General features: G+C 38.3%; 2 protein-coding genes across 5 annotated transcripts; both read left to right on the top strand.

Annotated features, from left to right (window-relative positions):
* Positions 1 to 497: 497 nt before the first annotated feature.
* LOC100647678 (ubiquitin-like modifier-activating enzyme atg7) lies at positions 498 to 5,688 on the top strand. Of its 3 annotated transcripts, XR_007226841.1 has the most exons (11): positions 498 to 703; positions 768 to 971; positions 1,060 to 1,525; positions 1,598 to 1,914; positions 1,995 to 2,295; positions 2,360 to 2,707; positions 2,771 to 2,886; positions 2,979 to 3,273; positions 3,346 to 3,756; positions 3,838 to 4,259; positions 5,480 to 5,688. XR_007226841.1 is itself a non-coding variant. In XM_020867309.2 (9 exons), exons 2-9 carry the CDS (start codon positions 778 to 780, stop codon positions 3,409 to 3,411), a joined length of 2,103 nt encoding a protein of 700 aa, XP_020722968.1. In that variant the 5' UTR covers positions 498 to 703; positions 771 to 777; the 3' UTR covers positions 3,412 to 3,747. The 3 variants fall into 3 exon arrangements, 2 of the variants coding, with proteins under 2 accessions (XP_020722968.1, XP_012173003.1); XM_020867309.2 differs by lacking the exons at positions 3,838 to 4,259; positions 5,480 to 5,688 and having other exon boundaries at positions 771 to 971; positions 3,346 to 3,747; XM_012317613.2 differs by lacking the exons at positions 498 to 703; positions 3,838 to 4,259; positions 5,480 to 5,688 and having other exon boundaries at positions 836 to 971; positions 1,049 to 1,525; positions 3,346 to 3,747.
* Positions 5,689 to 5,805: 117 nt separating this feature from the next.
* On the top strand, positions 5,806 to 20,175 carry LOC100651389 (transcription cofactor vestigial-like protein 4). Of its 2 annotated transcripts, XM_048413410.1 has the most exons (10): positions 5,806 to 6,514; positions 6,634 to 6,919; positions 10,878 to 11,386; positions 12,766 to 12,936; positions 13,466 to 13,669; positions 13,785 to 15,825; positions 15,995 to 16,758; positions 16,839 to 18,154; positions 18,228 to 19,690; positions 19,854 to 20,175. In XM_048413410.1, exons 3-6 carry the CDS (start codon positions 11,305 to 11,307, stop codon positions 13,862 to 13,864), a joined length of 537 nt encoding a protein of 178 aa, XP_048269367.1. In that variant the 5' UTR covers positions 5,806 to 6,514; positions 6,634 to 6,919; positions 10,878 to 11,304; the 3' UTR covers positions 13,865 to 15,825; positions 15,995 to 16,758; positions 16,839 to 18,154; positions 18,228 to 19,690; positions 19,854 to 20,175. The 2 variants fall into 2 exon arrangements, with proteins under 2 accessions (XP_048269367.1, XP_048269366.1); XM_048413409.1 differs by lacking the exon at positions 5,806 to 6,514 and having other exon boundaries at positions 6,521 to 6,919.
* Positions 20,176 to 20,272: the final 97 nt, after the last annotated feature.

Here is a 20,272-nt window from a genome sequence, read left to right as displayed (position 1 = left end):
TAATTATTTACTATATGAATGTGCATATGTTATTAGATGAGGACACAAGAGGCCTCTGCGCAGCGTTCTCTTCTCATTCTATCACTTTCCTTCATCGCTTGCTCACATCTTTATCTCCTTATGATTAGACAACTGATAACACTTTATATGATAATCTATAATTAATTGACAATCTATATGTACAATTAGTAATCACAAATATATATGATACATACAAATAGGATATAAAATATTACAAATTTAAAAATATTTAAAATAGTTCAAGCTAATTTTTATTTTAGAGTTAAATTTTTAACATTTGTGGCTTTTATGAAAATAAATAATATCTTCTTGTAGCAGTTGAATATTAAGAATTAGCACGTCATAATAAGTTATTACTATAATAATAATAATAATTATAAGAAAAAATATTATTTCGTATTACAGGTAATCTCCAGAGAGAAAGTTAAAGAAAATTTTCTACTACTTGGTTTTTGAAAAGAGTGCAATTTATTAGTTTGCACGAAACACGCGCATGCGTGTAGAAAATTCGTAAAATCACGACCTGATGCAATGATTAATTGCTTTTCCTACGATTCTATGAATTTTTTCGTCCTGTACTACTAGTTCAATTCATTATCGATAATAGAGTAAATAATACCGTGCGAGTTTTTGAGATAAGCAGAGATAAGTGGTCGTGCTTTGGAATTTGTAATACATACTTGTGAGTCTTGTTGTTGTTATCATCTTGATGACGTATTTTTATTGAATGGTTCAATCATTTTCAGAAGTTTGAGAATGGCGAAATTTGTAAAATTTACAAAATTAAGGTCTTCTACGGATAGCACCTTCTGGGCAAAATTTGTGGAATTGAAGATTGACAAATTCAAACTTGATGAGAAAAGTGTCAATCTATGGGGAAATTACAGTCTCCAATCGTTAAATGAAAACAATAACAATCCATTGGTGTTGGATTTCACATCGTTCAATGAGTAAGTTCATGTCCGTGACATAATTTATTATTTCAAGCATTGTATTTCAAATATCTGTCAGAGTTAATTCCATATAGGTAATTTTTAGAGATTTGGAGATATTAAATAATAATTCATCGGTTCTCTGCTTTGGACATATGATTAATACAAATACTTTTGAAGCATTTCGTCAAATTAATCCTGAACAATTCATCAATTCCATGGGAAAGGATATTATAAATAATATTCAAGATGGAACAGTATTGCAAAACCCATGGAAATTGTCATTGTTTTTAGTCTTGGCTTATTCAGATTTAAAAAAATATAAATTTTATTATTGGGTTGCACATCCCACTCCATTGAAATTACCTGAAATGTATTATCAAGAATCTCCACAATCAATTAATGAAGAATTCACAGCCAGACAAGTAGAAGATTTGTGTCAACATTTCTTACAATTAGATAGCAGGACAAAAAGTTATTTTACAGTTTCAATATCAAAAGAAGGTAAACTGAGCATTATTGACTTGGCAACAGGAGTAGAAACAATTAATGCAAGGGAAAAGCAATCACAAGTATATTAAAATATTTTATATAAAAATATTATACATTTGTTTTTACATATGTATATTTACTTATTTTTCTAGGAATATAGTGAAATATATTTTGCATTTTATGACCCATGTACGACTTCCAATCCAGGTTGGCCTTTACGTAATCTTTTATGCCTTTTATGTTGGCATTGTCCTATATATTATTTTTCAAAAATCATTAAATTCATATCCATACGAGGGAATAAAGCACAGAAAAGTATTGTTTTTAAACTTAAGACCAAAGAATATGAAAATTATAAAGACATAAGAGATGCTCTATTTATGAGTCATCTGGTGGGTTGGGAAAGCAACTCAAATGATAAATTGGGTCCCACCATAGTTAATTTATCTGATACAATGGATCCAGCCAAGTAATTATTTAAAAAAAAATTAAATACTAACAATAAGTATGTATATCAAATATTTCAGTGGCATTTTTATCTTCTATCAGATTGTCAGACAGAGCTATCAATCTGAACTTGAAGCTAATGAAATGGCGTCTTGCTCCTGACCTAGATTTAGAAAAGATCTGTAATCTTAAGTGTCTTTTATTAGGCGCTGGAACCTTAGGTTGTTCCGTAGCAAGAGTTCTCCTAGGTTGGGGAGTTAATAACATAACTTTCGTCGATAGCTCCAACGTATCTCATAGCAACACAGTGCGACAAAGTTTGTACAGTCACCAAGATGCTGTGAAGCATAAGTATAAAGCATATGCTGCTAAGGACGCTCTATTGAACATTCGACCGAGCATAGTGAGTACATAAAAATCTTTAATTTCATCGATGCTTTGTTAAATTAATTTTACTAATAACATAGAATGCAGAAGGTGTAGTTTTACACATTCCAATGCCCGGGCATGTTGTTGGTAAAAGTATGCTGGATTCTACGAAGCAGTCCCTGGAAAAATTGGAAGAACTTGTCGAGAACAACGACGTTGTCTTTCTTCTATTGGATTCTCGAGAGGCTAGGTGGCTACCTACGGTTCTCTGCGCTGCTAAGAACAAGATTGCTATCAATGCAGCCTTGGGTTTTGATTCTTATACAGTACAGAGGCACGGTACTCGAAATTTTACTAGTCCAGCTTCACCAGACTTGGATGCTAGGAATCCCCGCGGTATGGACCTCGGTTGCTATTTTTGTAACGATGTAACACAGCCTGGAAATGTAAGTCTATCATAAAATTATTACGATTTTTATTCCTTTTATAAAAGTTATTTTATTCTATAGTCACAAACTGACAGAACATTGGACCAGCAATGCACAGTTAGCAGGCCGGGTTTATCACAGATTGCAGCAGGACTAGCAGTCGAGTTATTGGTAGCTTTGTTGCAGCACTCTCAAGGGTAAAAAAAAATAATACAAACTTTAATACAAATAAAAGTTAAATATATTACAATTGCCTATAATTAATAGTTTATTGTTTTGTATCTAACAGAATCGAGGCAGAAGCGTTGGTGGGTAACAGCAGAGATAATATTAGCCCAAGCGATACAGAATTGGTAGGCTTGCTGGGATGTATACCGCATACGATACGAGGTTCCCTGTGGAATTACGATACTCAGTTAACGATTACTCATAGATTTACATCCTGCACAGCTTGCTCTGTGCCTATTATCGCGGAATATAAAAATCGGGGTTTATCTTTTGTTTTGGACGCGTGTAATATACCGAATTATTTAGAAAAATTATCAGGACTGGAGCAAATACTTAAAAGGCCCGATTTAGATGAGGTACATATATTCCACAAATTTTATGTTGAATCGTTCAATTTTGTCAATTTTTTATTAAATTTTTAATTACAGCTTTGTTACGCGTTGGATAGCATAAGCGATGAGGATGAGGATGATGGAAATGATGTGATACCTTAAATATGCGAATTTTTCTCTTTAACAAAGTTCTAGTTCTTGTAATACAATATTTAAAGAATTCAATTTTAGCACATAAAAAGCATTGGAAGAATTTATAATCTAATATCCATATCCGTTAATTGCAATCGCTTTATTTTAATTTTTTTTATCATTATGTTGACATTTGACATTAATGTATGTCAAAATCTCATTACAAGATATGTCTTATTACGCACATGACTTGTGTATACAGATTTTACGCAAATATTAGAAGAGTATACAAGAGGTTACGCCTCTGAATTTGTTTTTAACGCTAAATGTGTTGAATAAAACATTTGAATTGCCTGAAAACTAAAAGAAAGACAGGTATTCTATTCTATGTCCCCTATATATATTTAAAAAAATCATCTATAGTACTGTTGTTCCTTAATAATCCTTGGTTTACAGGCTAATTGAAACTTAAGCTCAACTTTAAAAGAAATCTAAGAAAAATTTGCCCTTCAAAAATTTTGTTTACTAAGAAAAAATTATATGAAATTGTAGGCATAATTGTTGGAGGGAAAAGAGGGAGTTTGAATTGTATTTATACGGTCGGCGTGGCGCGCGTTTGTGCCTTTGGCAATCTTCCCGCTAGAGAGCGCTTCGACGGACGAATACCAGACATTCCAGCGTAATGTTTAAGTAGTGGGGAATCGAGGCTGGCTCTCGTGTGTCAAAGAGCCTGTGTTCCTTGTGTGTTCGACCGCATACCATTAGATTTTCCATCGTTTTCAATGAAAATACGTACTGTGCGTTGGCTCGACGTGCCAGCGGACGTCGTGCCGGATGTTTGATCCTCTGTTCGTCAGCTTGTCAATGCAGAAACATCGGTGAGTGAATCATGGAAATAGGGGGAAGAACCACCTTAAGTTCGATTTACCTTGAGGAATGCGTGGCTCGTTCCTTTTTTTTTCTTCACGCTACGTCGCATTCCTCTATCGATTCTTGCCTCAAGACGGGCGGAGAGGCGAGGGGTACGTTTCATTATGCTCAGTCGGTAAAAAAATTATAAAAATCGTTACCGATTTACCGTCTACTTTCTATTAATCCTGCATTTTGTTCTTCTAGTCCAGTTTTCGGCACAATTACAATTTTTCTAACTTCTGAAGTTTGAAAAATATACAGAAGTATATTATTGCGGCACTGATATGCATGCTTCCTCATTTTTATTTTACATTAAAGATTTTCTTAGAATGTATAAAGTTGGTAAGAAAATGACTAAAATCATTACTGGTCGTCTACTTTCTATTAACTTTGGTCTTTGTCCTTTTTAGCCCAATTTCTTTCTTTTTTTAATTTCTCATGCTTGAAGAGGATACAGAGGTATATTATTGTTGTATCGATATACATAGTCTTTTGTTTGAGTCCTGTGCAACATCTTTTCTTAGAATATTAAGTCTTGTTAAAACGAGAATGAGATTGAGACATAAAAATTCATGAACTGCAGCAATGATACAGAGTGATTTTCAGAAATTATTCTTTTATCAGGCTTTCTACGAAAAATGTTTGTTACAGATTTGAACTTTTTTAATTATGCCCGCGCGTTTGCGTGTATGTTGTTGTTACATGAGACTGGAATTCGCGTGCCCGGCGTTTCGTTGATTCATCGCTTTCGATGAATTTCATTTAGCGAGGGGCGATTATTTACTTCTCTGACTTGTAATCTTCGATTGAATGTTTATCAGCCTTTAAATTTATCAGTAACTCTACATTCCAACGAGAGATTAGTATTTAAAAAAAGATATTATTGACAAGATACGTTTCAGGAAGAATCCAAGAAAAGCTTGCAAGAATATCGGAGTGGGAGTAAAAGTATTTGATCCAAATTACCAGATTATTGGCTTCCTTTTACTCCAATTGGACTTTAATACTCATCCTTCTAAGTATACTTATTACACTAGAAAAACAAAATTTCACTTTTGTTATTACTATTAAGTACGAAAAGTATGCATTCACCTTAGATAATTCTTATTTTTTTCCGAAAGGAGTCGATGAGAGATACAATGATAGGTTGAAAGTACTATTTAAAAGGCATTGTTTATGTTGTTAGAAATGAAATTGCGACGCCGGTTGCGTGGAAGTTTGGAAAGAGAGCAGGAGGCGCGATATGAGAGTAAGAAGAGGAAAACACTGTGACTAGTAATAGCTTTGAGTATGCCTACATAATTCGGAGTTATCGCTGTACAAACATACGCACGAGTATCACCGATCAAGTAACTCTTAATATCTTCTTAGCGTTTATATCCTTAAATAAAGCTTTGTATGTAAAAAATACAAGATCCTAAAGAATTTTCTTTCTTTCAGCGGTGATATAATTTTCGATGTCACGACATGTCACACATGGTACATATATTACCTTGTATAAATATTTGCACACTTGTTGCAATTCAATCAAAACATTGGTATTTTTTATTATACTTTCAACATTATAATAGAAGAAAGTCTCTCTATTGTTAATTCTTTACTTCTTGCCTTAATTGTGATCAAATGTTCTGCTAAATTGAAACTGAAACAAGTGATATACCGGCATTGATCAACTTCTATATTTGTCCCTAATAAATAGCTTATACCTCATAAAGTCCATAGAAACTTTTGGAATATGGTTGAAAACATATATTCCGATCATTCTAAGATATCAATATTGAACAGATATATTTCATCAAGCTTCGATTATTGCTTTTCTATTTACACTAGGTAGTACCAACTATTAATGTCACCAATGTCTACTAATTGTATGTAGTTCCCTGAGATAAAAGATCAGAAAATTAGATCAGAAAGCTTTATTTGAACTATTTTATATATTTGCAATAATTTGCAAGTCTCCAAATACTTATCCACTATAATGTACGTTATTGAACACATCTCAAATCAAATATATACATGTAAGTCTATATATGTATATAAAAATGGTAAGAACTTTTGTTCTAATCTAATAATTGAAGAGTAATTCGAAGCCATTACTAGTCGGTATGTTAACGGTGGGTGGAGTGGGATCTGGGATCGAGTGGATACGCGTGGGGACTCGCGAAGCGGCGTCGGGTGGGCTGCACGCGAAGAGGCGGAGGACGCGGGCGGCAGACCTCTGGTGAGGGGTCCGCATTCCACAGACAATGTCACGTTTTTTAATCCCCGTTTTACTTTATTTGTACTGGCTTCGGCCGCGAGGAAGGCCCCCAAACAGTTAACTTCGACTTCTGTCCCCAGAGAGCAGAGATCCTCGTGACGGTGCCGTGGTCGTCAGCGTTCTATCGCGGGAATTTCAACCCGTGTGACGAACACCTGCTGCATCTCTACCTCGAGAAACGCTTCCTATCTGAAGTTCAATCCCGCGGACGAGTGAAGTTCTTTTAGAAATAAAAACTAAAAAGGGTGAAATTGGTGGATCAAGGATACCTTTGTTCAAGTTGTCGAAGAAGAAGTACGCGAGAAGAGATGTCCGCCGTCGAGAGCGCCTTGGACGTCCTCTCCAGGGCGGCTACCATGGTGCAAGGTCAGTTTGCCTCGTGACTTAAGCTTTCAACGGATTGCTGGTGATTGTTCGTGATTGTTGATTGATCAAGCTTATAGTGGATCGGAAACTGAACTGGATATTCCATAACAAATTGTTATTTAGCTCGATATAGATCACTGGTACAACAATCAGTTGTCACCGTCACCAGTTGTTATTTCAAAGTATGATTGCATTATGATTGAGAGCTAAGGCTATTCTAATTGTACTGTTTCAAGGTACAGGATATTACAGGGCAAAATATAATATCTTAACGAGTGTCGAATTGTTTTCGTAGTAAAGCGTAAACTTACGTTACGTTACAAAATGAAAACTGGAAGTAAAACTAAAATTATGGGCAATGGAATGTGTTGGCTACGACCGTGGAATTTAGATTACGTGATGTTGTTGATTATGCTTTCTGCGGTACTCTGTACACGTAAAATTCGCGTTAATTTTACATACTAGTACGTACAAAAAGTTTCCAACTTTTGCACATTATAATCTTAGGGTAATGGAAGAAAGTGAAGAAAACATAATTAACCCATCAACCCAATTTCCATGAAACCTAAAACCAGATCATTTTCAGATATCCAGTTTACCATGTTATGCTCCAAAGTTTTTACCCAGAAGCATTCACGCTTCCTCCAGGAAATTTCTGAGTCCACGAAGGCGATTAAAAGGTCTCGTTTCCATGACTAACCGCGGCGAGATAAATCACGGTCCGTCGAACGAATTGATGGAATTTGTTCGGTAGGGTTGTTGAGGATCTATGTAAGAAGAGAGGAGGCCAGTACGAGCCCGCATTCCTGCGAAATGCCAATTTCGCGTCGAATTAGATAACATTGTGCGGCGTTTATTTTAGATTCGTCGCGTTCGCGACTCCTCCGACGGACTCCTTGGCAAGAGCCTCGAACGAGTCTCCTGTGACGTTTCATTTCAAACAATTAAACAAACCAGACACAAACATTAACAAACATTAAACAAACATCAAAACAATTTCATTCTACTCTCGGAACACGTTTCGATTAATCTTCTTGTTGAAAGGAGTCAGTCCGATTATTCTGTATTCTTAAAGCCGCTTCTCACAGTATCACGAAACGTTTGCTGGCTAAAGTGTGTCATTTTCGCAATAGTCTAGTGTGTAATCGACCGTAAACAATAGTCTTCCCGCATTGGAATAGTTGAATCATTCTATTATGTTACGAGGTTCATTCTGGTATTTTAATGAACGAAGACACGATGGATTTTATTATATCACTTTTGAATCGTGTTGAGATTTTAGTTGTTTCGAGTGCTGAAGCTATGGAGGGAATATAGGAGTGGAACTAGGTTTCTTATCGAAAACTGATTCATTGGTATTTGATAAAACATAAATCATCGTGTGTATCCTCCTCGTTCCTCTTCCAGTTAAGAAACCCGGTAATATTTTCCTCAATATGCAAGAGAAGCTTTGAAGAGAAACTAATATCTAATTTCTTAGTTATAAATCTAGAAATTAATTTCGTACTTTTACAATATTAAAAAGGATTGTTCGTATCAAATTTTATAAGGTCCACAAATTCATATTATTTAGGAATATCTATCTTCCATGGCTTCTTTTTAAATTGAGGGTGTAAATCAAGGAGAATTGATTTAAATGACACAGTGAAGAATGTGTATGGTCAGAAAAAGGTGTAGCTGCAAAGTGTGACGCATTAGAGAAAAGGTTCCACTTTCGAGGGCAATCGGGAGCATGACGACGCGTTCGCGGCGATGATTTTCATAAATCATCGAGTTGCTCCTCTCTCTCTCTTTCTCTTTCTCTCTCTCTCTCTATCGAAACGGACAGCGAAGCATAACGAGCCCCGGTTCTCGAGAGTGTGACTGGTTCCTCCTGTGTGTGGTTTGTTGTGATGGAATGCCGTGCCTCGAACCTGTTCCGAATACCAGACGTAGTTGCATCTGCCTGCGGATGATGGCGCATTCTGTGACTTTCTCGATGACCAAAAATACGTTTGCCCGGTCGGTTCTACTACTTATCGGCGTGGTCAATTATTTCAATATCATACCAGAGGGTAAACTCGAGCAACTTGATCTCTCGGTGATCTCTTACCTTTGTAGAATTTAGATAGATTTACTATCATACTTGTCAATTTGTAAATGAACTGCGGATCCGAATCCTTTTATTTTGAATACTTGAAATATTTGAATACTTTTGAATATTTTGAAAAAGAAGCTCAAGCAATGTACCAATGTAGAGAATAGAGATTCTGATAGTTTTTGGGTTTTTGAGAATTCTACAAAGAGAGATAATTTTTTTCTTTTTAAACAAGTATTATTTCAATTTTATTTTTTTACTAGAAAATGGATAGCACCGTTTCGATCGATATTTAGATATTAATTTTCACTACGTGTAGTTAGCAGGTTTCTTTTTAATTCAGCACATTCCATAAAATGTGAATTATGCTCGTCTAGCAGGAATATCAATTAGATATACATATATTTCAATTAAATTCAGATTTTCGAAGCACGAGGAAGAAATATAGCAAGCGTGTTCGAAATGTATTGAAGTATTCGACGAATTCACGCCTACGAAACCGCGATTCGCTGGTGTACGGACGTCTGATAACCATACGCGATTACCTGGTTGCGTTGCTATTAAAATGCCTAGCATTCCTCCTCAATGCCTCACGATTCCTCGAGGATAACTTGCCACCTTGATCTTGCTTAGGTATCACACGACTAACAATAATACAGAGTTCCATAGCTTGCCTAAATCGATAGGCTTCAAGGTTGTTGACCTATTCTGACTAATCTTTTTATTTAGCCTCTGGACTCTGATTCGAATGCGTGAAATATATTTGAAAATAATTAGATTCACGACGTCTTTCCATCTTTGAATATTAATTCTTGAAGCATAGATAGATACAATTACAACGGAATATATTATATTGTAATAATATTCAAGGTCGCCTATACCATTATTGAAATTATAGATTTTTTTATGGTAACAATGTTGATGTTCACAGAGCATGTAATTATTATTTTAAAAAATGCGTCGAAAGTACATATACGTATGTATCATTGTCCAAAAGTGAATGAAAGAAGGGCATCGAAGGTACCTTCGAGACAACTGACAGTATTCGAATTCGAGTACTTTACAGAACTAACGGAAGGAATCGGAAGGTCCTTATCAGGCGAAACTTTTTCGCCAACGTGACGGCGTTAGACGTAGTGTGCACGTGTACTGGACGCACATGTGCATCGATCGCTTACCTGCTACGGAAAAAAGGGGAAAGAGGAAGAAGAAAGAGGAAAGAAGCGAGTTAGTTGGCCAGAGGTGCCTGTATCCCTTAACACTCACACCGTTGCAGCCAAATAGCGATGGCTTTCAATCACACACCTTCAAATTAATCCTAAAACAAGCATTGAATAATACTCAAATCAGGAAATGTTAAACCCTCCATTCTTCTATATGGTAAAACATCTGAATTAATTTCCACGCTATATTTAATATAAAAATTAATTACTTTTCTAATAGGGTTTTCAAAAACTCCTCTTCCAAGTTTCTGAAGATAATCTTACCTTAGGACTGATATTAGAACGACACTAATATCGGGATTCTACAAGCTCTAGAAAGTTTCAAAAGATACTAATCTATATATCTATATATCTATATATATATATACTACATCAGAAGAAATTTGTTCAAGAATGATTGATAAAACGGAGCCATCGCTAGATTCAAGCGTGCAGACCGTGTGCATGTGTAAAAGGCAAGCTTCACCAGCTGTGGAGGGGGCAGACGACGGGACGAGGCGGATGAATGAATGAATCTTAAGACAGTCGTGTTAAGAGGGGCATTCACGAATCCACGTATCTCTGACTCTGTCTATCTTTCCAGAAAACTCGTATCCAATGTCCCCAATCGTTCCATATCCTTTAACGTGTTAGTTTCAACAATCTGGTGATCCTCCAGCCTGGGTCATACTTGTAAGAGCCAATGGTCCTGATTTCTGGCCGACGACCAGTCGAATTCGTCGATAGATCGCGTCACGCCGCTTTCTTCGAGTTCTCCTCGAGGCTACCAGGACATCATGGAAGCCACTTTCTTCGGTGAGAAGAAGATCCTCCCATGGAAAGGATATTCCGCGTATTCTATTCTCTGAAACCGATTTCGTAAAAGAAGAAACAAGGAGAGGATTGTAAAAAGTGGCTTGAAATCTGTGCAATTTTTATAACTTGATGGGAACCAGTCGGTGGTTCACGATATTCTGCGCCTTTTCAAGCACTATGGACCGTCTATGAGAGAATAAGAGAGGAGGAATCATTGATTTATGATTAATCTTGTTGGTATTCATGGTGGTTGCAAGTTGGGTTCATGACACCTGAAGATTTTTCGAAGCATGGAGATCTCGCCGAGGAGAAGGTGTTTCTGGCAGCCATGGCTCACTACGGAGAACTTTCAAACGGTATACAAACCCGGAGGTACGTGAGGAAACGTTCTGGATCGTTTATGGGATGTCGTTTCCCTGAACCTTTTCATTTAGGTTCGCTAAATAACTTTTATACGTATGTGAATACACGCTGTTAAAAGGATCCGAGGCTTCAGAGAAGTGGTACTCTCTAATGGTACTCAACGTCAAGTGTAAAAAAAGAAGTGAAAGAACAGTGTAATTAGATGAATTCGAAAGTGATCTATCTCTGATAAATTGTACTCTATATGCATCTGTAATGAATTCAACTTTTTATTTGAAATTAACTAGCTTCCATTAATATTTCAGAGCTGTGGCCTCTGGTCTCTTCTGTAAATTAAACTTGTAAGCTGGTCTCTTCTGTTCAATTCGACGAAAGTATGGCAGAACTCAGCAGCCAGATAGTTAATTGAACGGAACGATCTCGGCTTCGATCCACGCGTTCGGTCCATTCATCTTTTCCCTGGCCGCTGGCTCATCCTTTGCCTTTAAACCAGTTTGACCGTCTTCCTGACGATCCTCTCACGGCTATTAGGCACTTCCTGCCCCATCCTGGGAACCAGTCTCGTTTCTCTGCTCACCCTTCGCGCTCTCCTCTTCCACCTCTCTCTTTTATTCTCCTCGCGCTCCTCCGCGCGTTTCTCGATCGTTCGAGGGGTTGCTAGATCGATTTCCGATTTTATATATCACAGGAAACGGAAATAGGTGATCCGTGATGTTTTATAAATAAATTAAGTGCGATGCCGCAGGCTCGAATACAGATTTACGCGATCTCTTCATTTTTTAATGATCGCAAGATCGTTTCGAGAATTACAAGAATGACTTAGCGTAGGAATTGCAGGGTGAATCAAGGATGGCTTGAAACCCGGACCATTCGCTGCTTCTCCGAGCTATCAATCATGATTTATAGTTGTACGTGCAAGAAAAAGTCGAGGATAGATGTTTGGTTGCGTAGCTGCATGCAGTTTAGGGATCGCTATAGTTTAGACTATATGTCTATAAATCTTATCTATAGGAAGAGGAAATGAAGATTATTTAAAATATCAAACAACCTCGTTATTGCATTTATTTACAGAGACTGCTGTAAAATATAAAGAAACTCCTCCAACATCCTGACAATTACCGTTGTTTCTAATCTGCAAGAGTCCCTCTGTACTTTTATGCCCATTTAAAAACCTCCCTCTTAGAGTAAAAGTAAATCCCTTTTTAAAGAACCTCGAACAACCAACCAGAATATTTACAACATAAAAAGACAACTATTTCACAAACTAGCAAGCCTAAATATTTATAAATTTATAAAAAGTTTCATTTAGAAAAATAGAATTCTCAATCTGAATAATATGTTAAAAGCACAGAGTTCAAATTATCTGAAGATCTTTATCTATTGTACAGAAGAGAGGCCGAAGACGACGAATCTCCACCGGAAACCGAGTAGCGCGTGGCGTAAGGAGCGTAGGAGGGATCCTATCCAAAGTGAAGCTCTGGACATGTCCGCAGCCAGGGTCCATCATCATCATCATCACAACAGGCCCAGCGTGATTGTTCCTACCACACCGCAACCTGGTAAGCTTCTGCTTGCGAGTTCCTGGTGTTCTACGCGAATTCGTTAGGCGAGTGGCTGGCTGCCGTTGTTCTTGGCCTCGCGGGGGGCAACCAAGAACAGGCTATTGTCTGACGCATGGGGTGACTGCGTGCTTTGACAATGTGGCGTGATGCACGTCGCGCAGATGCTTGCCTTGAATAGAGGAATATACGATTCACGTTAGCTACAAGCTGGAATTCCTCTGAGAAGAATTCTGAAAGAGAAAAACCAGCTAAAGTTTTGAATTTTTTTAAATAAAATCGAGTTAGCATGGATTGAAAATTAGTTTGACTGGATTTGAAAATAAAAATGGGGTCAGAATTCCAAACTGAACATTTTAATTTCATTTTATTTATTGTCATTAATAAGCTTAGTAGAATTGCTTTTAATAGCCTTTAGTATTAATTATTTGTGATATTAAAAGTTTCTTCGCTACATCAAACATTTTTGGGGTATGTTCTATGTCATATTTTATTTTAGATGAAATAGTAAATATGTACTGTTTACCAGGAACAACTATCGAGGACACGGCAGTGACGCCCACCCCATCACTGACGCCGTCGGCGGCAGCAGGAGGCCAAAGAACCGGGGTCAGAACTGTGGGTGGTGTGAGTGACCCTGCAATAGAGGAGCATTTCAAGCGATCTTTAGGCCTAGAAGAGTACGCTGCAGTTTTTAACGCCACCACTACTGACAAAGAAGCAGGCCTCAGTGGTACGTTATTAAAAAAAGAAAACAATTTCTTTCCCAATGAATTCATTGTTTTATTTTATAAAAGGCAGGAAGAGTTAAACAAGAAATTTATACAAATTTAAAAAAACTTTTTTAGTGGATGATCACTTTGCAAAGGCTCTTGGGGAAACCTGGACAAGGCTGCAGGCAACCAGCAGAAGCAAGGACTCGACCTAACTGCCGGACAGTTAACCAAAAGTCTTCATCATCGTTGCGTTATTGCTGTTGCTTCTGTTTTCTTCATTGTGACATCCAGTGTGGTTCCATTACCTGTTTAATTAATCCATAAATTAACGTGAAATTGCTGTTAATATCCGTAGAAGAAACAGTGGGAGCAACCAATGAACTCTGTATTAATATTATTATAATATTATTATTATTACCATTATTATTGTTTGGTTCGCGTGGGAAGCAGAACGAAAGAGTACCTAAGTGTCCTTGAAATGTCATAGATGCTCTTGGGTGCAATCGACGGCGTACCGCGATTTTTCTAACTTCTTGGGACAATTGTACTCGAGATACTGTATATATAGACGCGTATTCTTTTAATCATGCCATCATCGCGGCCTCAGAGGCCTCAAGTTATTTATTATACGATGTTCCATACTGCCTCGCTAAATACTAGAAGACTCGCTAGATCCGTTCATTCCTTTTAACTTCTTTTTGCTGCAGTAAGAATCTGAAGAAAAGAAGGGAGATTTTTAAGAAAATTAACGAAGATTAACCTTCTACAGTTCTAATTACATTCTATGTGTAATCGTGCCGAATTTCTGATACTTTAGTCTTTCGTTATAAATATACGTTTTTCGTAATGTCCATTAGTAGTATAAATGGCACGAAGAGGAACGGTATTTTCCTCTAAAATTAAAAAGATAATACCGAAAAAGAATAAAACGTCGAATTCCGTTCGGTGTAGGATCGTATGGAGTTAAAACTACTGCAGCTGTTGGAAGAGAAAGTATAATGAACGGTGCGACTTGTACGTAATTAATTATTCGCCTAAACGTATTACGTGTACATATATATGTATTTAGTATATATGTATGTATGTTACATATATTTTGCAATACATATATATATATATATATATATATATAAGTAATGCGTATGTTGTAATTATAGAAAACCGAGAGTCTTTATAAAGAACGTAGAGGATAAGCACGAAACCGTATAAATTGAACCGGTTGTTGCACAAACTTGTAACACGTGTTCATCTCGTGTAACTATATATATAATTATATATATATACACACATTGTATCAAAGAGAAGAGAAAAAAGAAAACGAAAGAGGATACATAAGAAGTCGACTGATGATATTTTTAATACCAATCTTGCTGCCGAAAACACGTATCCTTCCTTCTCCAGTAGATCCCTAGTGGTCGATGGTGAAGATTGCTAAGAAGAGTAGTACTGATTTCAAATGGTGCTAGGAGGTTTATCATAAACCCCAGCACGCACAGAAGTCAGTACCTCTATCTTCTTATTGTCTTCAGATCCTCTTCTCTGCCAATTTTCAGTGCTTTCATTTAAAACTCGATTGCTACAGCCCATTCTTCTTATTGCAGCTCCAGAGATTTATCTTTGGTATAAAATTGAGCTGAATATTAAGATTCAAATTGAAGCATGGAAAATACTATCTGAAGATCCTCGGAGTTGCGCACTTTCTCCAGATATCAAAATTTATGAAAACTTCGTACCCCCTTTTGACAATGGAAGACCAATTCGTAGCAAAGAAAAGATCACTTCCCAGGGGAAAGATTCATATAAACGCGTTCCTGCTCCAGTTCCAGCCACCTAGCCTCCATGCATACAATAATTTAACCAAGTAAAAATCACTTTTATCCAAATCATTAAATACCATCGATCCACAATTCCACTTCACAACGTATTTCTTTCAGCTTCAGTAAAAATTCCTGCTCTTTGAGAGTAACAGTTTCCTAGTTGAAAACAGAATAAGTGATGAAAGTCGAAGTTTGGTGACACTTTTTTCGGAACGAAACCACGAAGGATGATGGGCCGGGAAGAAGCGACGCTTTACGTGTCGTAGGTGGGCCCAGACCTAACCCAGACTGTCCCAAGAGCGCTCGGATGGCTTCCTATATGCAGGCAGCCTGTTCACTTGCCGTAAAGCAAAATGGTAACTTAATATTAGACTTGAATATAAGTACGGTAATCCCACACCAGAGTCCAAAGTAAGCCTACACCTAGCCGGCCGACCATCCCTGGACCTCGGTTCCCCCTTACGAACGCCCTCGAGCGTAATAATACGACGGGATACTAGATATCGGTGCTCTCTGTGCTTCTAGGTGCAAATTGCGACCACCTATGCACGCTTTGCCGTCCCTGTTTCTCCGTTTCCAGCCTGTACTCGCGTCTCTCTTCCTGTCAGCGAGCTCCTTACTGCCTGTCGTCCAAGAAGATGACTCTCTTCAACCGACTACACTGAATTATAACGTCTATTCAACTAAATCTTCGTTACCGAGATGTTCTTCAATTCTCAGCATATATATTCTATCGGAGATTAGTATGTCAAAATTGAAATTAGTGTGCCACGATACAGAAATGGGATCATGCTGAAGATTCTTTCAAACCTAAGTGCGAATTTTTTCACTTTATGATGCATCGATGGCTTTCCCATTAAGAAATTACGCTTTGTAATCGTTCTATTAACAACATATAATGTTCGTGACACGGAATTGCAGAAACTCGATCTGGTTTTCCAGCGTTTTTTCAAAGTAACGCCGCCATGAGCGCTCCCCGAAGTACGACGACCTTCGCTCTGCGAGGAACTAGGATAAACCAGTGGTCTACGTTTCTCTTTGGACATATAGAGTAAGTTAATCCGGCTGCGTATCATGTTTGCAGTCCCTTTAAACGATACTGATACGCCTTAGTCGCGAAAGTCGCATGTTCCGGGCTCCAGACAGTTTCTTCATCTCTTCACTTAGGAATTCTAATCGGGCAAGTTCTTCTCGATATATTCAAAATGTTAAAAGAAGTTCAATGAATGAACAACTGAAGAATTTGTGAGTTTTAAACATTGTAACACAACGTACTAGGCTTTACAAAGGTAATTATATGTTTTTACTATTGGCTCATAACACGACAGATGCTCAGGGCGGTTTTTAATTATTTCCAAGAATTTTCCAGGACAAGATGGTTACCCAACGACATTAGGGAACATGGTTTTCGGCAATTTCGAATTAGTCAGCCTCTAGGGGTGAAACGCAGCTGGAAATAGGCCAATAGACCACGGGCAGATGCTCGACAAAGCTATTTCCCCGTGCACGCAGGTGTTTCTACGACTGTCTACGAACTTCTACCCTCCCATTGGACACAAATGCATCCCCTAGCGGTGACTTAGTGATTCTACCCTTGCTAGATGCTATAATTTCTCTCGTACATCATTCAGAAGGGGAGGTCGCTAGATTAGTATCGAATTGGACACATTCTAGAATTTTGTTGCGTCTATTTCACTACTTCCATGAAATTAGACTTAATATATAATATATATATATTCTCAATATATAATATTATATATTACAAGCGAATATATTTTCGTTAAAAGATTGATCATGTTTTGAAATGTTTATGATTATAAAAATCCAAAGCTTTTGCTAGGACAGATGACAAAGGACATTGTATATATACATTTCTGAAAGAATACGTTCTGTTTTAGAAAAGAAGAGCGAATCGGGTTCACGAGGAGAATTCTTTGACGGTGGACCAACAGCCACCCCATACAGATGGTCTCCCCCGTAAATAGTGGCTCTACCATCGCGTTCCAACCGAGATATCGATCCAAGTTCCTATCTCACCCTCGATCGAATTGCGTTCCAAAAATTTCTTTCATACCATTCCGTCTTCTAATCGCTATTCTTCAGGATTATTAACATAATATAGCCGTAATCTAACTTCCTTTGCGACAAGTGGCCACGTCGTACAGTTTTATTTGCTCTTTTAGAGATCGATAGTAGATCGACTAGCTTTTCTATTCGGTTCGTGGCATATTACTGTTTGTTTATTTTAAGTCCCAGGCGTATCTTGTTTCGGAACCAGACCCAGCTGACCGCAGCCTGGCATCGTTTTCTCGTTTTATTCTCTTGCGTTACACGTCGACCTGGTATCGGTGGCGTGAATTAAGCGAGAAAAATCGACGCCATGAGGCGGATGCGCGCAGCTTCCAGAACGATCGGCCCGATTTTTTGGAATTAACCAAACGATCAAGATCCCCAAATTGTCTGGCCTATCGGAGCTATCTGTTTTCGTACGAATCTAACTTTTAAGAAATTTATGGATAAATTCTTGGAAGTTTCGTGCCTTTTCTAAACTAATATTTTAAGCTGCAGTTGCGAAAACCGTTTTGTGTACTAGAAAAGGAAAGAATTTGGAGTGGTAGCTTTAACCGGAAAGGACCACTTTTTTTTAAAGTAAGAATGAAAGGATTCCTATGGATATAGCAACAGGTAGGGTTAAAAATAATTAATCGATAAATAATTGGAATTAATAGGATAGAGCTGACGATCAACGGTTTTACAGGAACGTGACGATAATAGAATTTTAGATGCGTCTCGATGCCTCACGTTGCTAGCCTCGCATCGAAATCCCCGAGCCACCCTCAACGCGAAAAAACGGTGCAGTTGCATGCTCAGTTTATAATAAACCCTCCTATAGGAATATGTGACAGAATACTTGATGTAAAAAGAATTAAACACTTTTCGTGATATAAATTAAAGTTGAATGAAAGAAGGAGAGATTCATTTGCGAAAAGTATGTAATTGCAATTCTAGCTAAGTACAGATTCATTTTTAAACAGTTCTATAATTTGGAAATTTTGTTTGCAATAAAAAAGAAGGTAAGAAGTTTTCATGAAAAAAAAAAATACAAAGGAATTGTCAAAAAGTCACTTTTTCGTTATCATTGACCAAACGGATCAATGATACAATCAGAAAGTCTCCATAGCACAGTTCATATAACGATCCACAAATTTTAACAACTCTGAAATCCCTTTACCTGTCATTAAAGCTGATCATATCCTGCAGGATGATCTTACTCTCAGACGCCGTAGAAGAAAAGTGGAAGACAACTGATCGGTCCTCTATCATAGCCAGTCACCACTGTAAACACCAGCACATGCACTGAGGAGGTATATACAGTCCTCCGAATATCGATATCAGCCCTCAAAATCGAATGACGAACGCGGGATCACCGGCGATCGCGCACTGGACGTAGCTTGGACGTGTCGACGCCGACGCATTCGACGAAAACCATCACTAAAACCCCCGTGACGTGTGGAACTGCTATAGATCCTGGAAATGATCGAAAGGAGAAGCAACGGGCGTAAAATTGACAAATGGAAATAAACATGGTAAACGAGGAAGACACGCGAGAACGTCGACGAGGAGAGCCACGAAGGTTTGCAACGAGCATGGGACTCTGGACACGACTGATCGAGTGACCGAGGGGGTAGCATTGTAAGAATACCCCTCCTCGTGTGCTTGTATAGAATTACGTGTGTTGATCGCACATACAGCCTGATACAGCTCTCTCCGTCCCCTTGGTTCGCGGCAAAAGGGAGCATGAAGGGAGAAGAGTGGCTCTCCGTTCTCCCTTCCCCTCCGTTGCCTCTCCTACAGCCTTTCACCGTGTGTATACCCACCCCTGCGTACCCCTGTCCCCCGGCCCCCTTCGAGGCGTCCTCTCTCGCGTGCGTGAATCATGCATATCGATTTTCTTTCGTTAGTACGTCGTTCGGTAGTCGTTGCCCGGCTGTGTACGCCTCTGACGATGCGTTTCCCCTCTTCTTTCGCGCGGAGAGAGCCCGGGGGCCGACCGCTGCTCTGGAACCCCTTCTGAAAATGCGCTAGACGCACCACCGCCAATTCTTTTCGCCACAATGGATAGAGGAGGTTCGTTTTCAGCGGCCTGGTGGCTGAACTATGATCTGGATTAGATTGGAGGTTCCGGGTTCAGGAGGTTGAGAAGCATGGGATTCTTTAGGGGTAAGAAGTCCCTCCAACCCTCTACTAGAGTAATCTGCATCAAAAGTAGGAGGAACGTCTTTGACAATTGAAAATTCCCAAAATTGTGCAAATGATAAAGTGATATATACAGCAGAGCAGGCAAGGAAGTATTTGTTAGAGGTTAATCCAACTTTATTTTTAGACGTTTAAAAGGATCGTCATTAGGAGAACTATTAAGAAATTCAAGGAAGGAAGTTGATGATGAAGAGGCTGATGAATGAAGAGAAATTTGTAAGGACTAAAATGGCCCGGTCTGGTCCGGCCCCCACCCCTTCTTCGGAAGCTGAAAGCCCTCAGAGAGACCCCCTCTTTTTGCACGGGCAAAATGTCCCCGTATGAGGCGAACAACGATGTGAACGATGAGACGATGCTCTTGTACCCGGCCCCCTCTTTTTTTCCTAATATACTTCCCCTAGTCTCGCAGCAGCAGGCCTTCGATAATAAAGTTTCTTTGTTTTTGCTCACTCTTTTCTCTCTTCTTGTCGCGAGTGCCCCCGCCTCCCAATGCTATTACTAATGGCCAGGGTTAATTGATTCGTAGTAATTAACTAGTTTCTTTGT

The sequence above is a fragment of the Bombus terrestris genome, chromosome 16 (genome assembly GCF_910591885.1).
Source record: "Bombus terrestris chromosome 16, iyBomTerr1.2, whole genome shotgun sequence".
Taxonomy (NCBI): domain Eukaryota; kingdom Metazoa; phylum Arthropoda; class Insecta; order Hymenoptera; family Apidae; genus Bombus; species Bombus terrestris.
Note: the sequence above shows the minus strand (reverse complement) of the source record. Positions and strands in the feature narration are given on the sequence as shown.

What these genes read in the sequence shown, in the direction of transcription:
- LOC100647678 (XM_020867309.2), top strand. Translation starts at nt 778, where the DNA reads ATGGCGAAATTTGTAAAATTTACAAAATTAAGGTCTTCTACGGATAGC. An exon ending in GATTTCACATCGTTCAATGA is followed by an intron (nt 972 to 1,059) that starts GTAAGTTCATGT and finishes GGTAATTTTTAG; the next exon opens with AGATTTGGAGATATTAAATA. An exon ending in GATACAATGGATCCAGCCAA is followed by an intron (nt 1,915 to 1,994) that starts GTAATTATTTAA and finishes ATCTTCTATCAG; the next exon opens with ATTGTCAGACAGAGCTATCA.
- LOC100651389 (XM_048413410.1), top strand. Translation starts at nt 11,305, where the DNA reads ATGGAGATCTCGCCGAGGAGAAGGTGTTTCTGGCAGCCATGGCTCACT. An exon ending in TCCTACCACACCGCAACCTG is followed by an intron (nt 12,937 to 13,465) that starts GTAAGCTTCTGC and finishes ACTGTTTACCAG; the next exon opens with GAACAACTATCGAGGACACG. An exon ending in CAAAGAAGCAGGCCTCAGTG is followed by an intron (nt 13,670 to 13,784) that starts GTACGTTATTAA and finishes AAACTTTTTTAG; the next exon opens with TGGATGATCACTTTGCAAAG.